At 46.5% G+C, this 22,943-nt stretch overlaps 1 protein-coding gene across 3 annotated transcripts in view; it reads left to right on the plus strand.

The window, feature by feature from the left end:
- The window catches only part of ACSL3 (acyl-CoA synthetase long chain family member 3), a 60,754-nt gene extending 49,512 nt beyond the window's left edge, over positions 1 to 11,242 (plus strand). For all 3 annotated transcript variants that reach the window (XM_037029388.1, XM_037029389.1, XM_037029390.1), the window contains exons 12-16: positions 707 to 781; positions 1,812 to 2,003; positions 3,613 to 3,727; positions 5,065 to 5,222; positions 9,014 to 11,242. In XM_037029388.1, the coding sequence (XP_036885283.1) occupies positions 707 to 781; positions 1,812 to 2,003; positions 3,613 to 3,727; positions 5,065 to 5,222; positions 9,014 to 9,171 (698 nt within the window). In that variant the 3' untranslated portion in view covers positions 9,172 to 11,242. The remainder of the gene's footprint in view (positions 1 to 706; positions 782 to 1,811; positions 2,004 to 3,612; positions 3,728 to 5,064; positions 5,223 to 9,013) is intronic.
- The last annotated feature ends 11,701 nt before the right edge of the window (positions 11,243 to 22,943 follow it).

The following is a 22,943-nucleotide window of genomic DNA, read 5'->3' on the forward strand; positions in this document are numbered from 1 at the left end:
TTTGTTGTAACTAGAACTCTCTACAGTGTTAAATTGTGGCAACGGCCTTTGAAGAGGAAACGGTGCAGTTTCTAATGCTGGGTTCTTTTCCCAGGTTCTTGGACATTAGCAATCTTAATCTCCAGCCTGGTCTTCGAGCCCTTGTGGCAGGAATTTAAATGGGGCATGATAGGATAACTGATGTGAGGGAGGCTTCTGAGGTCTCATGTGGAAATAGTGACACATGGGAGAAAATTGGAGCGCCCGTTTCTGCTGCAAAGTTGTCGTGTCTGATAGACAGTGGAATGAGGTGTAAACCATTCTGCTCCATCATTTCGTAAGACGGGGGCAGGTACTTAAGTGAGAGGAGCAGGCCCTGATGTAAGGAGATGAAATGGGCAAGGAGCCCGGGGAACTGGGGCAGCAGGCCTGTCCGTCTAATGAGGACCCCAGTTGTTGCTGAGCTGGGAAAGGGGTTCCTGGAGATTCCACCCTGTGGGAAGTAGCTTGATGTTTTCAGTGTCAGTAATCAATTCAGATCAAAAACAAAACAAAAGAAAAACTCAGGGTGGGCCACACAGCCCATGGTTCACTAGGGTGTGACTTCTGCTTTTAAGGATTCTCTGGGGATAGCTAAGATTTAGGATGAATTACTGTTTCTGGTAGTTTACAAAGACGAAGCAGTTTATTTCCTACTGTAATCAAAGACTTCTCCTTTGCCTCTTAGTGTGGGACTACAAAACTGGCAGAGTGGGGGCGCCGCTGGTGTGCTGCGAGATCAAGTTAAAGAACTGGGAAGAAGGTGATGGCGTACTCTAGTCACGGCCTTCGCGTGTCTAGTGTTAAATTGTGAAAATAGCATTGTGCTTCATCTTCGCCTTTATTTTACAATATAAGATAAATGCAACTGCTCACTCTGGTCCCTTATAATACATACATTTTATCTGCCTTGAGAGCCATATGAATGCATTCACTCTGCTGGTTTCAAAGATGATTGTGAAGAATTACAGTTGTTTTTATTTTGCTAAAAAATACAAGTGAGTAAATTATGTCACTTAATTAGGAATTATAACTTTTATTTTGTAGAAGCAAACTTGCAAGGTTTGTTCTATAAATCCAAAGATTATTACTTTTTTTTTTCCTGAGGGCTTCAACGAAGAATTAACAGGAGGAAATTTTTATTGTAATTTCATAAAAATCTGTTGTTATATATGCCACTTAAATACTAATTACTCTTAAATTTAATTTTATCTTGTTAACATGTACATATTATCAACGATTTGTTTGGATGCCCTTTCATACATAGTAAAGATTCTAAGGCTAAGATACAATTTTTCAGCTATTAGCAGAATTAGTGAAAATGTTTAATAAATTTAAACTTGGACTATTCTGAAATTATCTGTAAAAAATAAATCTTAAATATATAGTAACCTGATTTTTACACTTACTGTTCATTTACTGAATATATGATTTAATGCTTTAACTAGTTCTATTAGCATAATATTTAAGAATCTCTACAGAATTCTTAGAGGGGTTTACTTATGAATATGTGTAATTATTTTATACGATAGATGTTGGATTTTTGAGTGGAATTTTTTTAATTGTAGTTTAAAAGCATAAATTCTGTAGTTAAGTAGTTGAAGTTTTGTACCTGTTTTATGTTGATAAGTTTTGTTAATTTATAGCATCTGCCTTATTTCCTTTGGGAAACCAGAACCGGATTGAAGTTAGGTGTCCCTGTTTAGAAAGTTAGAAACCAACAGTTCTGAATCTTCACATGGTGCGTATGGGGGTAAAAACACTGGGTTAACTCTAAGTTCCTCTGTTGTTAGGTGGGTACTTCAATACGGATAAGCCACATCCCAGGGGTGAAATCCTTATTGGTGGCCAGAATGTGACGATGGGATACTACAAAAATGAAGCAAAAACAAAAGCTGACTTCTTTGAAGACGAAAATGGGCAGAGGTGGCTCTGTACTGGGGACATTGGAGAGTTTGACCCCGATGGTTGTTTGAAGATTATTGGTGAGCTGGCTAATGTCCTCTTTTGAACGTGGGTGTTTGTGAAATCGTTTTACAGAAGGGGTACTGTGTATTTAGAGGGGCTATTCAGTCATGTCCAGATCTCTCTTCATGTGATGTTGGCGTGGTCTGTTGAATCATCCCTGGAATATAAAAGTTTACAGTAGGGATGGTGCAGAATTGTTGGTGCAACAGATATCTATGGAGGTCTCAAAATCTGTTAAACAGCTGTATACTATTGTACTTACTACTGGCTAACCTTTAAAGAGTCATATATTTTTTAAAGATTTCATTTATTTATTTTTAGAGAGAAGGGAAGGAGAAAGAGAGGGAGAGAAACATCAGTGTGTGGTTGCCTCTCACATACCCCTTACTGGGAACCTGGTCCACAACCCAGGCAGGTGCCCTGACTGGGAATTGAACTGGTGACTTTTTGGTTTGCAGGTTGGCACTCAAGCCACTGAGACACGCCAGCCAGGGCGAGAGTCATATTCTTAATAAAGGAACATTCATTTGTGTGAATTCTTTGATGTCTTGAGGTTATAAGACAGGGCTCTCTCCTGTCGGAGCCCTGTCCTTGCTTTGCCTGTGAGAACTAAGGAAGGCCTGGTGCTCTGTGGGGTGGCAGGCACCTTCCCCTGCTCCTCCTCAAGGTTCCCTTTCTCAGTTAATGTCATTTCTGTCCCAGTCAGGACAGAGACCTGGGAAGAGATGCCTCTGTCAGTTCCCCATATCTAACCCACAGTCCATAATTCACTGTACGAAGTAGGCCTTGAGGTCCTGCTCCTCCCCCTCTCTCGCTCGCTCTCTCTCTCTCTCGCTCTCTCGCTCTCTCTCTTACTGTGTCCTTGGGTTCGGCTGCACCTTCTGTCACTCTGTCACAGGAAATTCCTCTCAGTTGCCACAGCTGCTCCCTTTGCACACTTTCATGCTGCCACTGTGTGCTTCTAAACACTGATCGCATTGGGCCACTTTCCTGCTGAAACCTGTTAGTAGCTCTTAGAGGCTCAGTTCAGTGCTCCTCTGTTGTGTGGCCTGACGCACCTTCACCCTTACGTCTGGTTGGTGCTTTCTTCTGTGCTGCCGGAGTTTGCTAGTTGGAGCTGGCCTGTGTCTGCGGCTCCGCTCTCAGCAAGCGCTGGTGCACGAATCACTCAGTCTTCCTCCAAGACTCAGCTCAGGCCTTGCTTGTAGGAATTCTTCCCAAAACAGTAGGTTGATAGTCTTGACACTTAGCACTACCATAGTGTATTGCAGCCACGTGGTTTCGCATGATGCACCTCTCCAGGTAGAATGTCATCTCTCTGGCGGCACTGAGTATGTTCTTCACCTTCCTGGATAACGTATACCAGGGACACACCTGTTGAGAAGAACAGAACTAAAGCTCTGATGAGGGGGGAGGTCCCTTCATCAGAAGCTAGTTAAAAAAATGTATTTAATACTATTGAAATTAGGGCTTATTTGTATTACGTACTTGTAATTTTAGCATAACCATTACAGTGATCCCAGCTGATAGAAGATTGCTTAGAGAATGGCCGATATTTTTGTGTATTAAAGGTGTTACTAGTGTTATCCACTAATGTAGTCCCCTCCTGGCCTTTGTCTTGCACAGATCGTAAAAAGGACCTTGTAAAGCTTCAGGCTGGAGAATATGTTTCTCTTGGGAAAGTAGAGGCAGCTTTGAAGAATCTTCCATTAATAGACAATATTTGTGCATATGCAAACAGGTAAGAAAGTAGAACTCATGCAACTTTTACTTAAACCATTTAGTGTGCTATTATTAGCATTTCCTTCCTGTATGGGTCTTCTTTGGGAAATTATACCAAGAACCCTTCCTTCTTATCTGTTGTCTCATTACAGCCATGAACTGATTCTTTCCCTGTCATGACCCCCCCCAACCTCCATCTTCCTGTGTCAACTTTCTGCTTTCTGTCTCACTGCAGTGCCCTTGGCAGTGGGGAGGTGAAGACAGGAAAGCCCTCCTTCCTGCAGCCTTGGTAGCCCTAGCTGCCTGCCCTCTGCCCGGGGACACTTCCCAGAACCAGTCCAGAGAAGCTTGAGTCAGGAAAGAAGTTGGGTTCGGGGGAGGGTCCCTGCTCTAAAAGGGAGCCTGCTTGGGACCCTGGCCAAGGCCAAGGGCTTCTTCCTTAAGCTGTTAAGCCCATGATGACTTAGAGGCAGTCGAGAAGGAGAATTTAAAGTTAAAATCCGAGAAATGCATTCTTGGGAAGTGAGTTAGAATTTTAGATTGGCACTCTGATACCTTTTCCCAACAGTACTGCGTGGGATGGAGCTGGTCTCCAGGGTTGCTGGTCAGATGTGTTGTGGTCAGTCCAGCAACCTCACCACAGCAGTTGATATGATAATTTTGGGGGAAAAATAGGCCCTGCTTTCAGAAGAACCGATTTAGAAACAGACCTTGAGGTGCAGCCTCAGTTAAAGATTGATTACATTTATGTGTATAAATGATTCGGCTCTTTAATGACATATTTTTGTTAGTGATGCCACGGTTCTGGGTTTTATAAACTGTGATGTTAACCAGAACGGCCCTTCCGTTCCTGCTGCCGCCGCGTCCGGAGGCTCCTGCCTTCAGCAGCAACACAGCTCCTCTCCTGACCCAGATTCTCATGAGAGCGAAAGGAGCGAATCAGATCCCACTGCTTTGGTTTGCTGCCAGATTTCTTTAGATACAGCTTTTTATTTGTATTAGACTTTGTTTCTGTTTAACCTGTTGAAATGAATTACTGATTTTTTAAAGGTGAGTTTTCTGATATTTGTGATTTTCTTTTTAAAAATGTGTGCCTGACACTATTCCTGTGTATATTTGAAATCGATCATGACATGTCAGATTAAGGTTTGTGTCACAGTGAGCAAAGCATCGGCACCTGCTGTGATCAGACAGCAGAGTGGCTGCGGCGTGAACTCGGCGGCCGGCACCCCGTCTGCCTCCCACAGTTCCTGGGAGGCAGTGCAGGGCCGCCCACTGAGGTGTCAGTGTGCTTAGAGCTGCGGGGACCGGTGGGCCTTTCCGTTCTGTTGCTGAGCTGCCCTCTGACTCTTCCAGCCACCACTCTTACGTCATTGGGTTTGTTGTGCCAAACCAAAAGGAGCTGACCGAACTGGCTCGAAAGAAAGGGCTGAACGGGACGTGGGAGGAGCTGTGCAACAGTTGTGAGATGGAAAACGAGGTCCTCAAAGTGCTGTCCGAAGCTGCTGTTTCAGGTGAGCGGTTCTTACACGGGTTCTGGGAACCGAGATGGGAAGAGAGTCCGTAAGTCCTGTCATGTTGCAGGGCTCAGGTTACATGGTTTCCCGCTCAGAAACCAGTCGACTCTCCCTACTGTTAGCAGGAGAACATTCCAGTCCCCCGTCGAGCCCTGCCATGGGGCACGTGGGTCATCGGAGTGCTCTCACCCCTGCCGTCGCCGCCTTCTGAGCCGGCCCTCTCTCTGTGTTTCTCAGCCGTTTCCAAGACCCTGCTCAGTGTGCCGGTCACCCCAGCCCTCATGTCGTCTGTGGTTCTTTTCTGTACTCTCTGTACTGCGTTGTCCTGGGCACTGGTTGTACTGATGTGTCCTGTGCCCGCTCTGTGTGTTTGGGGAGGGAGACAAGGAGACTAGATTAACGTGTTAGTTTGGAATCATCAGCGTTAAGTATAATACAGGTTTGCCCTTTTTTCTCCTTGCATATGTTATTCAAGTGTGAAAAATGTAAATTGCACTTAACCTGATGGAATCATTGTTCTGACCCTTTATTTCAACAGTAATATTTATTAGTGTGTCAGCTTGTGGATCATTTCCAGTAGTTTTTTAGGAACTTAAAACTTTGGACCAATGCTAAATTGAGTTAATAGATATTCACTAGAAACCAACATAATTTCTAAGTAAGAGAATACTGAAATGATAATCAAGCATAATTTTAGACTTACACACTTCTTTGCTTATTAATTTTATTTATAAATTCACAGCTTTATTGGGATGTATTCCTATACCAAACAACTCACTCAGCGTGTACTATTTAAGCAGTTTGTCATGCACTCATGGAACTGTGCAGTTGTCGCCACAGTCAGCTCGTGAACATTGTCATCACCCCCAGAAGGAACCCGTGCCCACTCGCCCTCACTCCGCAGCGCACCGCAGAGCTCCTAGCCCTTGGCGGCTGCTAATCTACTTTATTTCTATGGATTTGCTTCTTGGGGCAGTTTTGTATAAGTAGAATCATATAATGTATGATTTCTGGAACTTGTTTCTGTCACTTAGCATGATGTTCACCCGTGTATTAACACTTCATCCCCCTTTTATTGCCAAATAATGTTTCACCATATGGATGTGTGTATCGCATGTTGTTCCTCCATTCATCCTTTGATGGGCATTTGGGGAGTTTCACTTGGGGCTGTAACCGAGTCATGAACTCTGCCACGAGCATTCACACATGAGTTTGTGTGTGGACGTGTTTACTTCTCCTGGGTAAAAACGCCTAGGAGTGCAATGCTGAGCCTGTGCTATCTTGATATTGGACCTTTTCAGGAACCGCCAGACTGTTTTCTAGAACATTTTTTCCCAAGTATTTTCTAGAATGGTGGCCCTGTGTTACATTCAGTTCTCCTGCCTTCCTGCCGACTTTCGTCGTCGTCCATCGTTTTGCTTCTGGCCGTCCTAGTGGGTGTGGAGTGGCACCTCATTGTGGTTTGGCTTTGTGGATTGCTGGTGGCTGATGGTACTGAGCATCTTTTCACACACTTTACTGCCCATTGTATAGCTTCCCTGGGGAACTGTCTACTCAGGTGCTTTGCCCATTTTTTAAAATGAGGCTGTCTTTGTATCACTGAGTTTTATGAGTTCCTTATGTAGTCTAGATATGAGTCCATTGTAAGATCTGTGACTTGTAAATATTTTCTCCTGTCCTAGTTTTTACTTTTTAATGGTGTCCTTTGAGGCACAACAGTTTTGATTGGATAAGATGCAGTTTATTTAAAATATTTTTCTTTTGGTGCTCATGCTTTTGGTGCCACACCCGAGGAACTATTATTGCCTAACCCCAGTCTCAAAGCCGTTGCCCCTGGGTTTTCTGGTTTTCACGCTTACACCGTGGTCTTTGATACATTTGGAGTTCATTTTTCTATGTGACGTGAAGAATGCTTTCAAGTTCATTCTTACCCCAAATCTCCATCAGTCAGGCTCACAGCACGGGGAGAACCAGCAGGTTCTGTAGATGATGAAGAAACTTACTGCGTGGAGCTGGTGTGTGTGAATCTCGGGCTGGCTGGGCGGGGCTGGGGATCTGTGGGTGGGCTGCTGGGGGGCGGGCCGGACCTCTCAGGTGGGAGCTGATGCTCCTGTCCCTGTCCATGGTGGAGCTGTTTTGCGGGGGGCGCCTCAGCTCTGCCCTTAAGGGCTTTAACTGACTGAATCAGAGCCACTAAGATGATCTAGGATAATTTTCTTATGTAAAAATAAACTGACTGTGGACTTAATTGCATCTACAAAACACCTTCCAAGCCACGCCTACACTGGTGTTTGAATAGCTAGGAACTCTAGCCTAGCCCAGGTAACACATAAAGCTGACCAGTGCAGTCCACCCCTTACCAGCTCGGCGTCGTTGTCCACCTCCTGAGACGACAGTTAATTTCCAGGTGAGGGCAGTGGGCAAGTCAGACGCCTGCCTGACGGGATACAGCTGTCCTGTCTGCGACTGCAAGGAGTGATTTGTACTCTCCCCTTGGGTAGGCTGTGACTTAATATGGTGGTACCAGGTAAACTTACTCATACATATTACGGTAAAGGGGGAAGAGAACAAAATGAGGAAGAAGTAGTTATTACAGCCCTCATTCCTGCGTTTATTTTTCTAAAGCAAACATAGTTTAGATCATGTCACCGAGTAAGGCCTTGGAGTGCAGTGCCAAGCAGTTTGAACTCTAAAACTTAGCTGGTCTCCCCCGCATCTCAGGAACGTCAGACTCCTCCCGCCCCGTAAGTCCTGTGGTCCCAGCCTTGCCGCTCGACTCGTGGGGGGTTTCCTCTTGGACGTCGCTCCTGGCATTCTCTGTCTCTGAATAAAACCTCGCTCATCATCTCTGCTTATATTTTGATGTGTTAATAAATCATTGGTTCTAAGACACTTGAACCTTCCATTTGGCACATTATAGATTCGTACCTTATTGTGGCTGGTGTTTACCTATTCTCCCTGGTCAGACTGTGTGCCACTTGAGAGTAGGAACTGCTCATTTTTGTGATTTTAAAGCCTGCTTGGCCAAGTGCTTTACACAGTATGTTTCATTAACTATTTGTTGAATGAATGCTGGACAAGGCAGTCGGTCTCACCAAGGAAGTGTGTTTCTGCCAAGCTCGGCCTCCCTGTTCTCTCTGCTTTCCTCTGCTGGTGAAGTTCTTCCCAGTGTCTGTGTCGGGGACACCGCAGTGGGCAAGCATCCTGTCCTGTGTTCTGGTCCAGCGACAGATTCTCTTTAAACTTGACACGTTTTAGTTTCTGACATGGTTATGCCTTTATAATGAGTTTAGAGAAAACAAATAGGTGTAAAGTAGAAAGTGACCATTCCTGTCTTCTTCGCCCGGGGTCCCAACCCCCAGCGCTGTATACAGGTTACAGTTCACTGTGCATCCTCCTTGTCCTCCACGTCTAGCTGCGTTCAAGTTTATCTAACATTACAAGAAACTTGCCCTGTTTTTAACCTAGTAATATGTTGCAAAAATTTCACACATCTATACCATGTAGATGTAACTCACTCTTGATGACCGAATTGCATTCTTTTTTATGCCCATAGTATAATTTTTGTACTCCTTCTACTGTTGGACATGAATTTAAAGGTTTTTTTTGCTGTTCTTATTCATATATATTGAACTTATATAGCATTTCTGAGGGAAAGATTGCTTGGCAGTGAGAATCTTGGGCTGTGGGCTCTGCATTTTTATGGGTATTCGAAGACTGTTTGCTAAGAACTTCACTTGTACATTTTTCATGACTTTGCATTTTTATTTTTTCCCACACCACCTCAGCAAGCCTGGAAAAGTTTGAAATTCCAGTGAAAATTCGTTTGAGTCCTGAACCATGGACCCCGGAAACTGGTCTGGTGACAGATGCCTTCAAGCTGAAGCGCAAAGAACTCAAAACACACTACCAGGCGGACATTGAGCGGATGTATGGAAGAAAATAGCGATTCTCTTCTGCATCCGTCTGCTGCAGGGGGCTCGGATCAAATAGGGAAATACTTGAAATGCGTGTCTCAAACAGTGAGGCGAACTCCATTCCTCATGTTAGACCTGAACTGTCGTTTCTCGTGACGTCGCCACTTCGGACAGGGCGGGTGAAAGACCGAGACGGCTGACGTGTGTCTGTCTCGCCTCCCCGTCTGCAGGTCGCGTGCGCCGGACTGCGCCTGTCCACCTAGGGCTCCTCTCCCACACCGCGCTGGGGAGCGGCGGTTTTAAAGCCTCGCGTTTTTAAACACGATTTGTATGTTCTGTATAATGTTCGGTTTGTAACTTTTTAAAGTTTGGATGTATAGAGGGTTAAATAGGAAATATAAGAATTGGTTATTTGGGGGGCATTTTTACTCACAGTATTTAAAAATGTAAGGTTATGTATGATGTGAAATTATGTAAATTTCAAATGCTTATGAATCAAATCATTGTTGAGCAAAAGCTTTGTTGCTGTGTAATTATTGTCCTGTATGCATTCGAGAGAAATAAATACACCCATACTTACGTTTTAAGAAATTGAGACTTTGTGAATATATGCCTGACAATATCTTCTTTTATACACTTGTTTTTATTGTGTAAAAATGAAGTTGGGTTGGTGCTGCATGGAACGAAGTCCCAGTAGAGGTTGTGATTTAACAGTAAGGAGCACACAGCACAAGCAGCTTCAGGGGCTGGCTGGTCTCCGGTGGCTCACCACCGAGGTGCTCGGTCTTGTTAGCCGTCGAAACCAGGAAAACTTGCAAACTCTTAGAATTGAAGGCACTTCTAAAAGTTAGATGGGGCAGAACTTAAAAAACAAAGGGTAGAAAGTTAGTTATTCTTTATTTCATTGATCGTGTGCACATTGAATTGTCTGTATTTATGACACATTAATTATGGAAATGTATTCTCTGCCACTCTCCTCCTTTTCATCTACACGTTTAACCTATTTCTCTTCCAAGTTAGGATTGTTTCCCGATGGGTTGCACTTGTGTGTGTGCGTGTCTCTATTTGTAGCTTATTGAAAAAGCACCTTGCTCTTTCTATCTTAAGCTTTCTGTACTAGAAAATTAAACAACTTGGAATGCTTCAGATAATAGTATTCTTACTGATTTCATGAGAACCTAATTTAATAAGTTTTAATTTGTGGATTTTCATGTCATATTTTCATATTTGTGATTCTAAAAGCTTTGCTTGTATGATACACAGTCTTTTCACGTGTGTTTCTGGTCTACTGTTTGAGCATTAAGAGTGATACTGTACCAATTCAGATGTGTTCAAATCAAGACTTTAAGGAAACATAGGTACCGTGTTTTTATGTCATGTTGGTTATTTTCTTGATTCTCACTTTAGGCATCAAAAGGCAAAAAGCACCCTGAAACACAACCTGGACGTGGGTGTATGTGGGGGGGTGGTGTTGAGGGCCCCGGTGGCGGGGGTGGGGGTTGTTTCTGGTCGCGCCAAAAACGTCATCTTTAGCTACATTGCAAACGGTGTTTTGTTTGGTTTTGAACTTGACTTGTATTTTTTTATATTTGTATTATGTTTTGAATGCTTTTCTCTTCATAGTTAATCATAAATTTTGGAAAAACTGCTAAGAATTTAAAATATGAGGAAAATTAAGTGGAAACTCCATCAGGATGTTGTGATCCAAAAGTTAAAACAGGGTGGGTGGTGTTTCTGATGCTTTATCTTCAGAGTACTTGTTGGCTTTCGAATGATTTTTTAAAACTTGTTCTTAGAAAAAGAAGGTTCATTTCTTCGAAGGAGAGATGTTAGCGATACCACTGAATCAGAGCAAAAGTTGTTTCTTTTCAGAAACATCTCATAAGGCTGGTTTAATTCGTATCTAATTCCATTTTAATTGTTTCTTTGTAATTCCTTTCAGTCCTAAAATAATCAGATGCTGAGTGTCAGGTGTCACAGCAGAATCTGAAATTAAGTAGAATCTCTTTTCAAACAAATTACTTTCTAGACCAAACCACCCATACTGACTTGAAAAATAGTATCTCTTAATACTACCCTTTCAAAAAGAAAAAGGGGGTTGATGGGGGAAAAAAAAACTCCACCATAGAAACTGTGATTCTATTATAAGAAGTACTGCTTTAACTAGAAGATACCAGAGGAAAATGAGGAACTTCAGAGTAGATTGCCCTGTCTGACGCACGTCATTGTATGGCTCGCAGGTCCCGAGAGGATGCTTGCTGAGGGCTCCTGGAAAGAGCCCTGGAGCTCAGCAGCTCACCGCTCTGCGTGGGGGCTCCCCTCCCTCCACTCTCCCACATCTGCATTCCCCGATAGGAGTTTTTAGCTTAAACTTCATCAACAAGTTTTTGCCGATAATAACTAAACTTTCTAAGGTACTACCTTGTTTTTAAGGAATGGGTTTGCTATCCACAATTTCTCTAAAGTTTGCAATTTTTGCAACAGTGTTTAAAAACATGAACTTGGCCTATGCCCTTGAGGCTAAAATTCACAAGATTTTGTAGTTTTCAAACGATGAGTTTCTGTGATACGACTTGACAGCTTGAGCAGAACACGGATGTGTGGGTTCTTTTGTAAAGAAATTCTGTGCATCTGTGATGTGTTACCGGGGGACCCGCTGTTCAACCGTCCTATGAGGCGACTGAGACGGGACGCACTGCACTTGGTTGTTTACCGTGAGTTCCTCTTCCATGTTCTCTTGGTGATTGCTGTTTTCTGCCCGGGGAGTGTAGAAGCTACATGGTATAGACTACTTGTAATTTGACATGAAGTTTGAAAAATAAAGATACATAAAAACAATTCTGACATTAAAACTCAGTATTTGTCCTAGGAAAAGAAAAGGTCCCTCCCCCCCATTTTTTTTCCAACCCTCGATTGACATTCCTGAAATCCTTGTTGAAAAGGGAGTTTGGGGGAATTTTCTTCTTTGGCCTAGCTATCCACTTGAAGGGACATTTTTGTATTCCAGAAATTCTGTTCTTACTCTTCATTTCTCAGCTTTCTTCTTAATGTGGGGTATTTTGTGCCAAACTTTAATTGTTTGTGGGGGAAAGAGTTCTATGTGGTGTCTCAGAGATCAACTGTAACAACAGTTTTTAAGACCTAGCAGCTTCAGCATGGTTTCTTTTTTTTTTTTTAATCCTCATATTTAAGATTTTGATTTTAGAGGCAGGGGAAGGGCGAGAAAGAGAAACATCACACAGTTGCCTCTTTTCCGCCCCCTGAGTAGGGACTGAATTAGAAACCTAGGCATGTGCCCTGACCCTGAATCAAACTCGTGACCTTTTGGTTTACGGGAGGACCCTCCAACTGAGCCCCACCGGCCAGGGCCGTGTGGCTTTTCTTGTTATTTGTGCCTCATTTCTCTAACTTTCCTCAGTTATTCTAAACACTGGTAGCTCTTCCAACTACACCCAGCGCACCTATAGCTTGGGGTTGAGGCTGATCTGTGTTGTCATGGACCCCCAGCTTCCTCCTGGGGAAATTGGAGCTGTCAGGAAATCAACTTCGAAAGGTAGTGTCCTTTGATACTGCAAAGTTCCGTATTCTTCATCAAAATAGGAGGAAAAAACCTGCCCAGCTTTCCAAATTTTATTCAGCAACTCCTGTGGTGCCAATGCCCCTTCCTCACCATTAGGGTTAGTAATGCCCCCCCCCCATTTTGGAATTTGTCACCTCCCCCACCCCCACAAATACTCTGCAATCCGACAGTGGGGGCTGTTGCTAAACCCCTGAATGAGAGCAGAGAACGGCCTTAACAAGGAGGCCAGGACAGGCAGCAGGCTCAGTGTGGCTTCCAAGGAGGGCTGGGGTGGGAAGTGTTCGTGTATGAAATGCCCAGCTCTGATCTCAGCGGTTGCTGTCTTGGATGCCTGCATATCTGGTGCTGAGAGGTGGACCCTGTGACCCCTCAGCTGCCCCACCTTGCTGTGGGGCTGCTGCCGGCCAGCCCAGGACACTGCTGGGAGCTTCGCCCACCTTGCACAAGCTCCTGCTGAGCCTCAGTGCTGACACCATCATCACCAGCCTCTCTGGGTTTGGAGGATTTCTGCCTCAAGAGGAATGCAGCAAGACTGCTGAGAATAAAAAGAAGGCTCCACCAATGTCAGGAGACTTGGCTGTCTCACAGCTGTGTCACCGGGAGCCGCCAGAACCTGTCTGAAACCTTTTCGGGTGATCAGCAGCTCACCTCATTTGGGACAGCAGGGTGTGTCAGGCTGAAAAGGCGTTTGTGTGTGTTGCCCAGGAATTCCATTGCTGGGAGTCTAGGAAATCCCAGCAGATGTGGACGGAGATTTCTTGCACAAAGACCATTGTGAAGCTTCTACTAACCATCTGTTGGAAACAACCTACGAGCCCTAATATCTAAACAGTTAAATGCCCCACTTGATATGTAGGCAACAAATGTGTTTACACAAGTGTTTGTGTTATGAAAATGATTTAACATGAATTATTTGGAGGAAAATGGGAATCAAAATTGAGTAGACACTGAGGGTTATGGAGTGCGTGTATGTGTGTGTTGCGTGTAATTTACAGAGAAAAGCCTGGAAGGGAATTTACTGATGTGGTGGTTGGTGGTTATGAAATTGGGTCTGACTTTATACATTTCATGCTTTTCTTATAAATTATTTCAATAATGATAGCACTGCTGTTATAAAAATCCAGACTTCGGAGAGCAAGTTGTTGAAAGGTTTATTTTCTCACCCTGCCAAAATGAACAACTTTTTAAGAAAAAATGACCTTCCTATTGTCTCATGTTTTGGTAAAGAAGGAGCTGGAAAGAAAACCTTTCATTTTCTAATCACATTGCATTATATGGGCTTCCCAGGGCTGCCTAAGGTAACGCCACGGATTGAGTGACTTCAAGCAACAGGAATCTGTTCTCTCACAGTCCTCGGGGCCAGAATCCCTGAATCCCGCGGTCACTACGACGCGCTCCTCCGACACCTGTAGGGAAATCCTCATCGCCGCTTCAGTTCGGTGGTTTGCCAGGATCTTTGACTTTCCTTGGCGTGCGGACATATCTTTCCAACCCTCTGTCTCCGCATGGCATTCCTTGCCTGTCTTCACATCACCTTCCCTCTGGACAGATCTGTGCCTGAGCGTCCCCTTTTTATAAGGACACAGTCATCTCGGGTTAGGGTCCACCCCAATGATCTGCTCTGAATCTGACCATCCACCCTGTCTGCAAATCAGGTCACATTGTGAGGGGCTAGGAGTTAGGGTTTCAGCATCTTTTGGGGCGGGGGCACAATTCAGCCCCAAACTGAACTTGTATATTTTGGAGGCATTTTTCCTGTGTTAGTATACCAAGTTGATCTAACTAATTAATAAAGTGACTTTAGTGGCTACCTTGTGTCCCACAACACGGTGTATCGCCATGTATTTAATCATTCTTTCATTGCTGGGCATTTAGGTTATTCCAATCTTTGCTGCCAGAGTTTGTGTGATGACGAATAGCCCCTGTGAACATTTTTGTGCCTAAGAGGAAACTGGAACATCGATGGGACATTTCCCTAATAGTGGCCCAGCCAGAACACACCTTCAACATTATTCAGGCTAGGTAACTGACACTTTGTTTTGAATGTATGTATCTTAACTCCTGGGGTAAGTTTAAATTCCTGAGGCGTGCTTTAGCGATTCTTTGTATCCCCACGTTTAGTAGAATATGTCTTTCTCCTAAGAGATTCGGAGTGTTCGCTACAGTATCATTTTAATCCATCATCAATCATTTCATCCTTTAATCCAAGCTCGAATGCGGGGAACAGGAAGGTGTGCAGTGTGACCCAGGCAGGCTCCGTCCTGGGAGCTTATGTGGATTCCGTGTCAGGTGAGGGTTTTGTGTGTTTGTTTATTTTTTTGTTGCGTATTTTCCTCAGCTATCTCCATCCTCCCTCCCTCCTTTCCTTTTCTTTCTGATTATAAACAATAATTTCATATGCTTTTAAGTCCTCTGAGGAATTGTTTTGTTCCACCCCTTCCCAGGAATACGCAGACATGAATAAAAATGAGGACAGTGCCATCACTCAATCAGAAGCTTCTGCAGGCATTTGACGCACAACCTGGAGGCAGCTGTGCCTTTGTGGGTCTTTGTGTGTGCCCTCCTCCGCAGCCTTTAGAAGAAGTGGCAGGGACAGTGGGCATAATTGATGTTGTCTGCCCCCGTCGGCCACCCACGCCCCTTGGGTGACTCACCAGCCCCTGATGCTGCCCACCGTGCGCGCTGACGCTCACCGCTGCGTCTTCTCAAAGTGGCGCACAGAGCCTCTCTCACACAGCGTCGTGACAGGCTGGCATGGCAGGAGACCTGCTTTCTAGGCAGAGAGAAGGATGCACAGAGACTCGCCCCCGCCGCACATGCGTGATTGCGCATCACCTCCGTGCGCTTCATGTTGAAACAGATTTTGGATCACGGAAAAAAGGATGGCTTTTGCCCTGCAGGACTGGTAACAAGACCTGCCTTTTGAATTATATGACTGGTCTCTCCCTTTTTTTTTTTTCTGAGTCCTTCCTGCTTTTTCTTTTGCTTCAAAGATACAGAAAAATGACCTCAGTTTGATTGGGAAAACCTCCTGAGCAGCCCTGTTGTGTAAGACATGAACGATTCTCATGCTTGCGACTTGTGGAATACTAATAATTGTAACAGCTAACAGAATATTCCAAGTATTTGGTGCACATTGCCTCTGTTAATGCCCATGTCGGTGCCATGAAAACCCTTCTTTACCGACGAGGAAACTGAGGCCTGTGGAGGTTAAATGCGTGTGTGACCGAGCTGGGGGGAGGGGGGGTAGGCGGGGCAGAGGCAGCGCACAGCAGACCCAATGGTGGACTAGCGTCTCCTAGACCCTGGCCTTTCGGTACCACCCTGCGGGTCCTGACTTGTGGACTGGCTGTGAGCTCTCCGAGACCCTCCTCCCTGCACGCTGCCTGCTGACCAGCGATGCTGACCAGCGATGCTGACCGCACTCTGATGCTCACAGCATCCTCACTGCTCTGGGCCCACCCTGCATCCTGCCTGGCCTGGACCACCTGCCCTGAACAGTCCAGGAAGCACCACTCAGCTGAGGTGTGCCCAGCTGGTGCCAGGTGCTTACATATGACCAGGGATGAAGGAACACACGGACTGTGTACAAACAGGGCGATCGCTAAATTCTTAGAACAGAGTTTTGTAAACTGTGGCTTAGGGTGGGCAACCTGCTTAGTTACTGGCTCCTGGCCCGAGACCCGTGGTGGCAATTTCTGTTTTGGTTTGCAGACGACAATGGCACCACATTTTCCATTTGAATTTTCCATCTGGTGGTTTCCCTTCTCTTTTTGTAAACAGTTTTATTGAGGTATAATTTATATACCATAGAATTCCCCTGTGTTAAGTGTGTAATTCGATGATATTTAATGAATTTATAGAGTTGGCCAACCATCGCCGCAATCCAGTTTTAGAACATTTTCCTGGCTCCCAAAAGCTGACTCCAGCCCATCTGCAGTCACTCTGGGGGCTTCTTTGCCGCCCTCCGCACCCCCCGCCCCCGCCTGTTTCATACTTTCTCAGGGAGGGGGTGGGAAGGGATTGCCAGTCTGGGCTCCCTGGGTCTGTCTTCCTTCCCTGTCGTCAGCTCCAGCCATGGTGTTGGACACCAGTGCTCACAGCATGGCTGTTGGTTCCCTGCACCCAGGTAGCTCTCAACACTGGCTCCTCCCGGAGACCCCAGACACCTGCAGTCTCTCTCGGGGCAACTTCACCCAGAAGTTTGGGAGGCCTGTGGGGACACGGACACCCTCTGTAGCCCCGACAGGGTTCCCCTCAGTCTTTCTACGGGGCCTTTTCACTTCAGTGGGGAGGTTGTGCGGAGAAACCGAGAACTTCGTTTCCACCGGCAGCTTCCCGGCCCGAGGTTAGCTCTGACCTCCCCACTGAGCCCCCCAGCTGCTGGGGGAGAGGGTGGGGCTGGGTGGGGCTGCTTCCACGGATCCTCCTGACTCACGAGGCTGTGTTATTGTCTTCCCAAGGCCCTATGCCCTTAGGTTTCGATGACACTGGAGCAGCTTGCCAGTCCAGCTATTGAGCAGAGATGCTGATGAGGTATAAGCGCACCCCCACCTCGACTCAGGGGACAGTCCAATGACAGCCTACTGTGCTCCTACGCTCCTACATCCTCTCCCTCTGTCCCACTGTGTGTCTCTGCTTGTTTGCAAGACACGAATTGCTGTGTAGACTGAGATCCTTCGGCCAGGAACTGGGCTCCCTGAACTGAGCTGCACAGAACACAGAGTCCTTGCTGTCACCAAGCACTTCGTCCACAGGGGACCTTCCCTTGTGTTTGGGTACTTCATATACCAGTGTCACGTGTCCATGTACTACCCTAAGGTGAGGAGATTGAGGCTCAGAGACATTAAGTAAACTGGATGTCACACAGCATAGACGTACATAGACTGGGTCTGATCCAGGAGGAAACACAGTATCCAACCCCAGGGCAAGAGTCAGATTCCAGTGGTGGTACAGTCCCGGGATGGACTGTTCTGCAGCCGTGCAGAGATCCTTCCTTCCTTCCCTCTTTCCTTCCTTCCTTTCTTCCTTCCTTCCTTCCTTCCTCTCTCTCTCTTTTCCTCCCCCCTCCCTTCCTTTCCTCCCTCCATTCGTCNCAGTCCCGGGATGGACTGTTTTGCAGCCGTGCAGAGATCCTTCCTTCCTTCCTTCCTTCCTTCCTTCCTTCCTTCCTTCCTTCCTTCCTTCCTTCCTTCCTCTCTCTCTCTCTTCCTCCCTCCTCCCTTCCTTTCCTTCCTCCATTCGTCTCTCTCTCCCTCCCTCCTCTATCCACCCATGCACTCATCCATCCATCTCTGATTGGTATTTTCTTGGAGCATTTTAATCAATCACGTGCACTAGTGATCTTGTCCCAGAGTCTGCTTCTGGAGACCTAACCCCAGACACCCGATTTCCATCTCCGCCCCTCCCATCCACTGTTCACTCTCCAGCCCGTGCTGTCTGGCTCTGGCTGCATCACTCCGATGAAGGCGCTGTTACGCTGCAGCCCGATGCCACTCTGCCGCTAAACTCAATGCACACAGACTGGTTCTTGTCCTCCTTGACCTCACGGCGTCATCTGATGCCGTGGACTCGTCTTGAAAAATGACTCCTCTCTGGCACTATTCCCCTGGCTTTCCCCTTACATTTCTAGATCTTTCTTTGGCTCTCTTGGTGTGGGGGTGTCCGCCTCTAGTCAAGCCCCAGGTGATCTTCCTTCATTCCTGCAACATGCTGGTAATCCACACTTTACCATCCTTAGCTTGGTCTTCTCTGAGTGGTAATCCGGTGTCTCTTTCCTGAACATCTTTACTGAATGTCTCAACAGTGCCTGAACACTAGACCCATGATGACCCCGCCCATACAAGCAAGCTCAGTCCTCCTTCAGCTCCATCTCAGTGACCGTAGCCACTTACCCATCCAGCCAGGACCTGGGTGCCACCCTGGACTCCCTCGCCCCCCGCCCTTATTCCCAGGAGCCAACCAGGCTCCACCCGCTGTGTACCGTGCCTGCGAAAATCTCTCTTCCGTGGTCTGCTTCCCCCCTGTCTCCACCACGACCCCTGAGCCCACTCCGTTACCAGCACCCGCCTGGCCTGTGCTCACCTTTTACGCCCCTTTAACTTTTCCCACACTGCTACCAGACAGATTTTTCCACAACACAAATCTAATCATGCCTGAAAAAGCCTTCCTGACATATAATTCACATACTATACAATTTACCCATGTAAAGTGTAAAATTCATGCTTTTAGATATATTCTCAGGGTTGTGCAAACATCTTCACAATCTAATTTTAAGACTATTCCCATCACCCGCTAAAGAAACCCCGGACCCATAGCAGTCACCCCTCATCACCCCATTTTCCTACCCCTAGGCAATACCAATCTTTCTGTCTCTATGAGTTGGCCTATCCTGGACATTTTCTATAAATACAATCATATAGTATGTGGCCTTTTGGGACTAGCTTCTTTTTCTTAGCATAATGGTTTTGAGAGGCATCCATTTTGCAGCCTGGATCAGTGCCCCCTTTCCCTTCGGGGGGACCGAGTAGTGCCCCCTGTGGGTGTGTGTGCCGCTCACCACTCGCTAACCCACTTGCTGAAAACTGGGGCTGTGTCCCCTCTGGACTCTTATGGATGCTGCTTGCATGGCTGTTTGCATACGTTTGTGTGGACAGATTTCGCATTTTGCTTGGATATAGATCCGAGAATGAACTGGGTCGGATGGTGAGTCACACCTCTTTCATAAAATTTTCAGGGACTTCCTGTGGCTCTTAGATGAACGTGGTCGCCTCTCCTTGGTGCCCCAGCGCTCACCTGTCTTGCCAGACTCTCTCTCTGTGCCCCAGGATTCAGTCAGTGGGCTTTTTTTTTTTAGTCTTGTGTCTTCACCCCACTGTAGGTCTGGAAATCTCTCTGGACCTCCATCCATTCCTCCTTCACTTAGTCACCTTTCTGCAGCGTCAGATCCCAGTTTCATCGGCGTTTTCCTCAAGGGAAGCCGTTCCCAACCTCCCCGTTGAGACCACGCTTCCCTTTCTGCGCCGTAATCCCAACGAGTGTTTATTCCTGCTTTGGCGCTCTTGTCACAGGTGATTTGTGTTGTCTTTCTCTTGGAATGGTGTCATGGTCGTGGCCGGGTCAAGTTTTTGTCCCATCTTTGAGTCTCTAGCATCCGCACAGCACCTGGCTCGTATTTGCTGAGTGACCGGTTTGGTACATGACTTCAGGTGTGCTGGGGGAATTTTTAAACCACACAGTACCTGATTATTTGGTCAGGGACACTGACTTCCTTTCCTTTGGAGTACCCCCCGAAATGACAGCATCTGATACAACAATAGCCACCTAGTGTGGACGAATGAAAATGACACCTGTTTTTCTCGCCAGATTGACAGAAAGTATATTTTTCGCATGCCACAGAACTTGAGTAAAGAGTTTGTGTGTGCCCGGTGATGAAGAGGTTGAAAATGGCCGATGTGTTTTTTGACTCAGGGCTTTCTGACCTTCGTGTTATGAAAACAGGGTCATCAGCCCAGTGGCGGTCAGCACTGTTCTGGCTAAACGTGTCACACGTGTTAGCGGTGAAATGGAGTTGTCTTCTGCTGGAAGACCCCGGCCAGAGGCCACGTAGCGTCTCCTCGGTGGGGAGTGACTTCTCAACAACCTTTTTGGAAAAAGACCTCACCAGGGAGGAGAATATTGTTTCTCTTGGAACAAGGACCGCCCCTCCCTCCCCCCCCACCCCTCAAACCTACCAGCCCTCCAGCAACAGCAGATGGCGGCGTGGGGTGGAGACCCACCGACTTCCTGGCCGAGGCCCACGTGGGCCTTGTTAGAGGAGAAGGAGAGCTGAGCCCTCTGATGGGGGGAGCCCTTGTTAGAGGTGGGCCAGCTGATGGTCGCAGGAGGGCTCTCTGACCGTCAGCCCCCGGAGCAGAGTGGGTGGGGTGATGTCTGGCGCTGGTGCGCAGGGTGCGGGCAGTGGGGCCGGGTCGCCGTCTGCTGCCCACCACCCCAACCTCACTCCCTCCCTCGCTCCTGCGGAGCCCGCAGTCCGGACCTCACCAGGCTTGGGCCAAGCAGACGGCGATTCTTCTCCAACGCATTCCCTCCCCGCAGACTGCAGGCTGCCGTTCCCTCTGAGCTTCCCTTTGACGGGCCTTCCCCGGTCCTCCATCTTCAGGACGGTTGCTGAATTTCCATCCACAGCCTTGTTTTGTTTCCTTTACCACTGTGGGTTTCTGTGCATCAAGTCTTCTTACTGCCATTTTACGGGAACTCAGGAGGGGGAAGAGTTAAGCACACTTCCAGCAGGACTGAATTCCCGCTTCCTATCTACTTATTTAATAAACAATTCAAGTCAGGGTGGCTTTCTGTTTATGGAATTCGATTTTAAGCACGATCGAGAATGGGGAAGGAATCACGTTTTGGTCTTTATTTCTGGGAGCCTCGCCCCCTCCGTGGAATGCGGTGGGTGCTCAGTGGAGTCTGCGGCTGCGACATTTACGCTTCTTGACTTTTATCTGTTTCACATTTGTATCTGTTTTCGAAAGTATAGTTCCTCATAGCATGGACTCCGCATCGGGAGAGCCATTGAGATCCCCATTTTATGGCCTTTTCTATGTTCAGTCTTGACCGTGCACTTCTGCAGGATTTGAAAGAGGTGAGAAAATACGGTAAGTGCCCTGTGTGGACAGGTTTATGCTCTATAACTTATCTTCAAAGTTATAGTTCCCTCGACTTACTTTTCTTCCAGTGAAAAGTACAACGCGGGTATTTTTATAGCTCCTTGCTGCTTGTGTTCACTAAGAAGAGAAGGTTATTTCTTCGTGTAAGTTCCAGAGGTCCCTGAGTTAGGGGGACCCTTCCCTCCTCCTGCTGCCACATGGGGACCCGTGCCCCTGCCTGTCAGCTCCCACCCTCCTACTCCCTGAACATTTTTCCCCTCCACAGGAAAGCGGATTAGTGGTTTCATTTCATCCAGATAAAAACCACTGAGTGGGGCGGCATGACAGAGTCCTTAAATCCCACAGGTCACATTCTTGGGCAAATAGCTGTGTCCTGTGACTGTCATTCCCAGGATGTCTGGCCTACTCACCATCTGATGCATGACATTTTCCTGGTCCTGGAATGTTCCATCTCAATTAAATTTGGAGGGGAAAAGTTGCCTGCATTGCAAATGGAAAAAAACCCCAAAAAACCCTGTACCATAGAGCCTTTTCTCATCGCCCTGTACAAGGTCACCTGCCCTGCGGGGGTCTCCCTGGGGAGACAGCTGGTCCAGGCGGGATCTGCTCAGGAGGGAGCTGGAAGATCCCTTTCTGCTTTGAATTTTGTACTTGAAAAAGTTTACCGTCATATTTTTCCCTTTTGTGCTTTAGGAACTAAAGCTATCCCAATTAATTCACAGTGTCTGTTAGCATACTTTTTGCGTGTAGTAAAACTTAACAAAGCCACAATTCAACACTCTTGGAATTAGACAACGTCATAAAAAGACATAATGCTGGGTAACTGAGCATCCATCTATCTATCTATCTATCTATCATCTATCTATCTATGATTGCAGTAAAATATATCCAGGGCCATCCAGGAAGAATCTAGCCAGGTAATATGAAAAGCAGAGAAATTTATCGAAGAAGGTACAAGATACATGAGACATTGTACATAGGACAATGACACCTTAGTCCCCTTCAAAGTAGGCACCGTGGGACCTCACACAGTTCTCCCAATATCCATCAGCTACCCTGTCATATTTTCCTGAATCCTATTAATGGTCTGAAATCTCTTCCCTTTCAAAGGTGATTTTAGTTTTGAGAAAAGCCAGAAGTTGCAGGGAGCCAGATCTAGGCTGTAGGGGGGCTGAGTCCCCTGGGTGATTTGATGTTTCGCCAAAAATTGCACCAGATGTGAGGCATGGGGGGTGTGTTGTCACGTTGAAGCTGCCGATCACCAGTTGTCCATAGCTGTGGTCTTCTGAGTCATCCGAATAGTTTCTGTGGAGGAATGTTCAGGCTGAATGCAAAGTCTGATGCAGATTCGTTGCTCTCTTGCTCGGTCATTTTGAGTGTGAGGAGCACGCAGTGCACATGCTCCCTCAACAGTGTCTACCACCTCACTGACGAGTACAGTGAAGTCGTCATTGTTCACGCATGTGCATTCCAGTCCACTCTCCTTGGCTGCCGTGTTACATGGATGTTGTGCAAACCTTTCTCGTTTCATTGACAAAGGTTGGACTTTCTGCAG

The sequence above is a fragment of the Sturnira hondurensis genome, unplaced genomic scaffold (genome assembly GCF_014824575.4).
Source record: "Sturnira hondurensis isolate 20B ecotype Veracruz unplaced genomic scaffold, ASM1482457v3 Scaffold0020237, whole genome shotgun sequence".
NCBI classification, from domain to species: Eukaryota; Metazoa; Chordata; class Mammalia; order Chiroptera; family Phyllostomidae; genus Sturnira; species Sturnira hondurensis.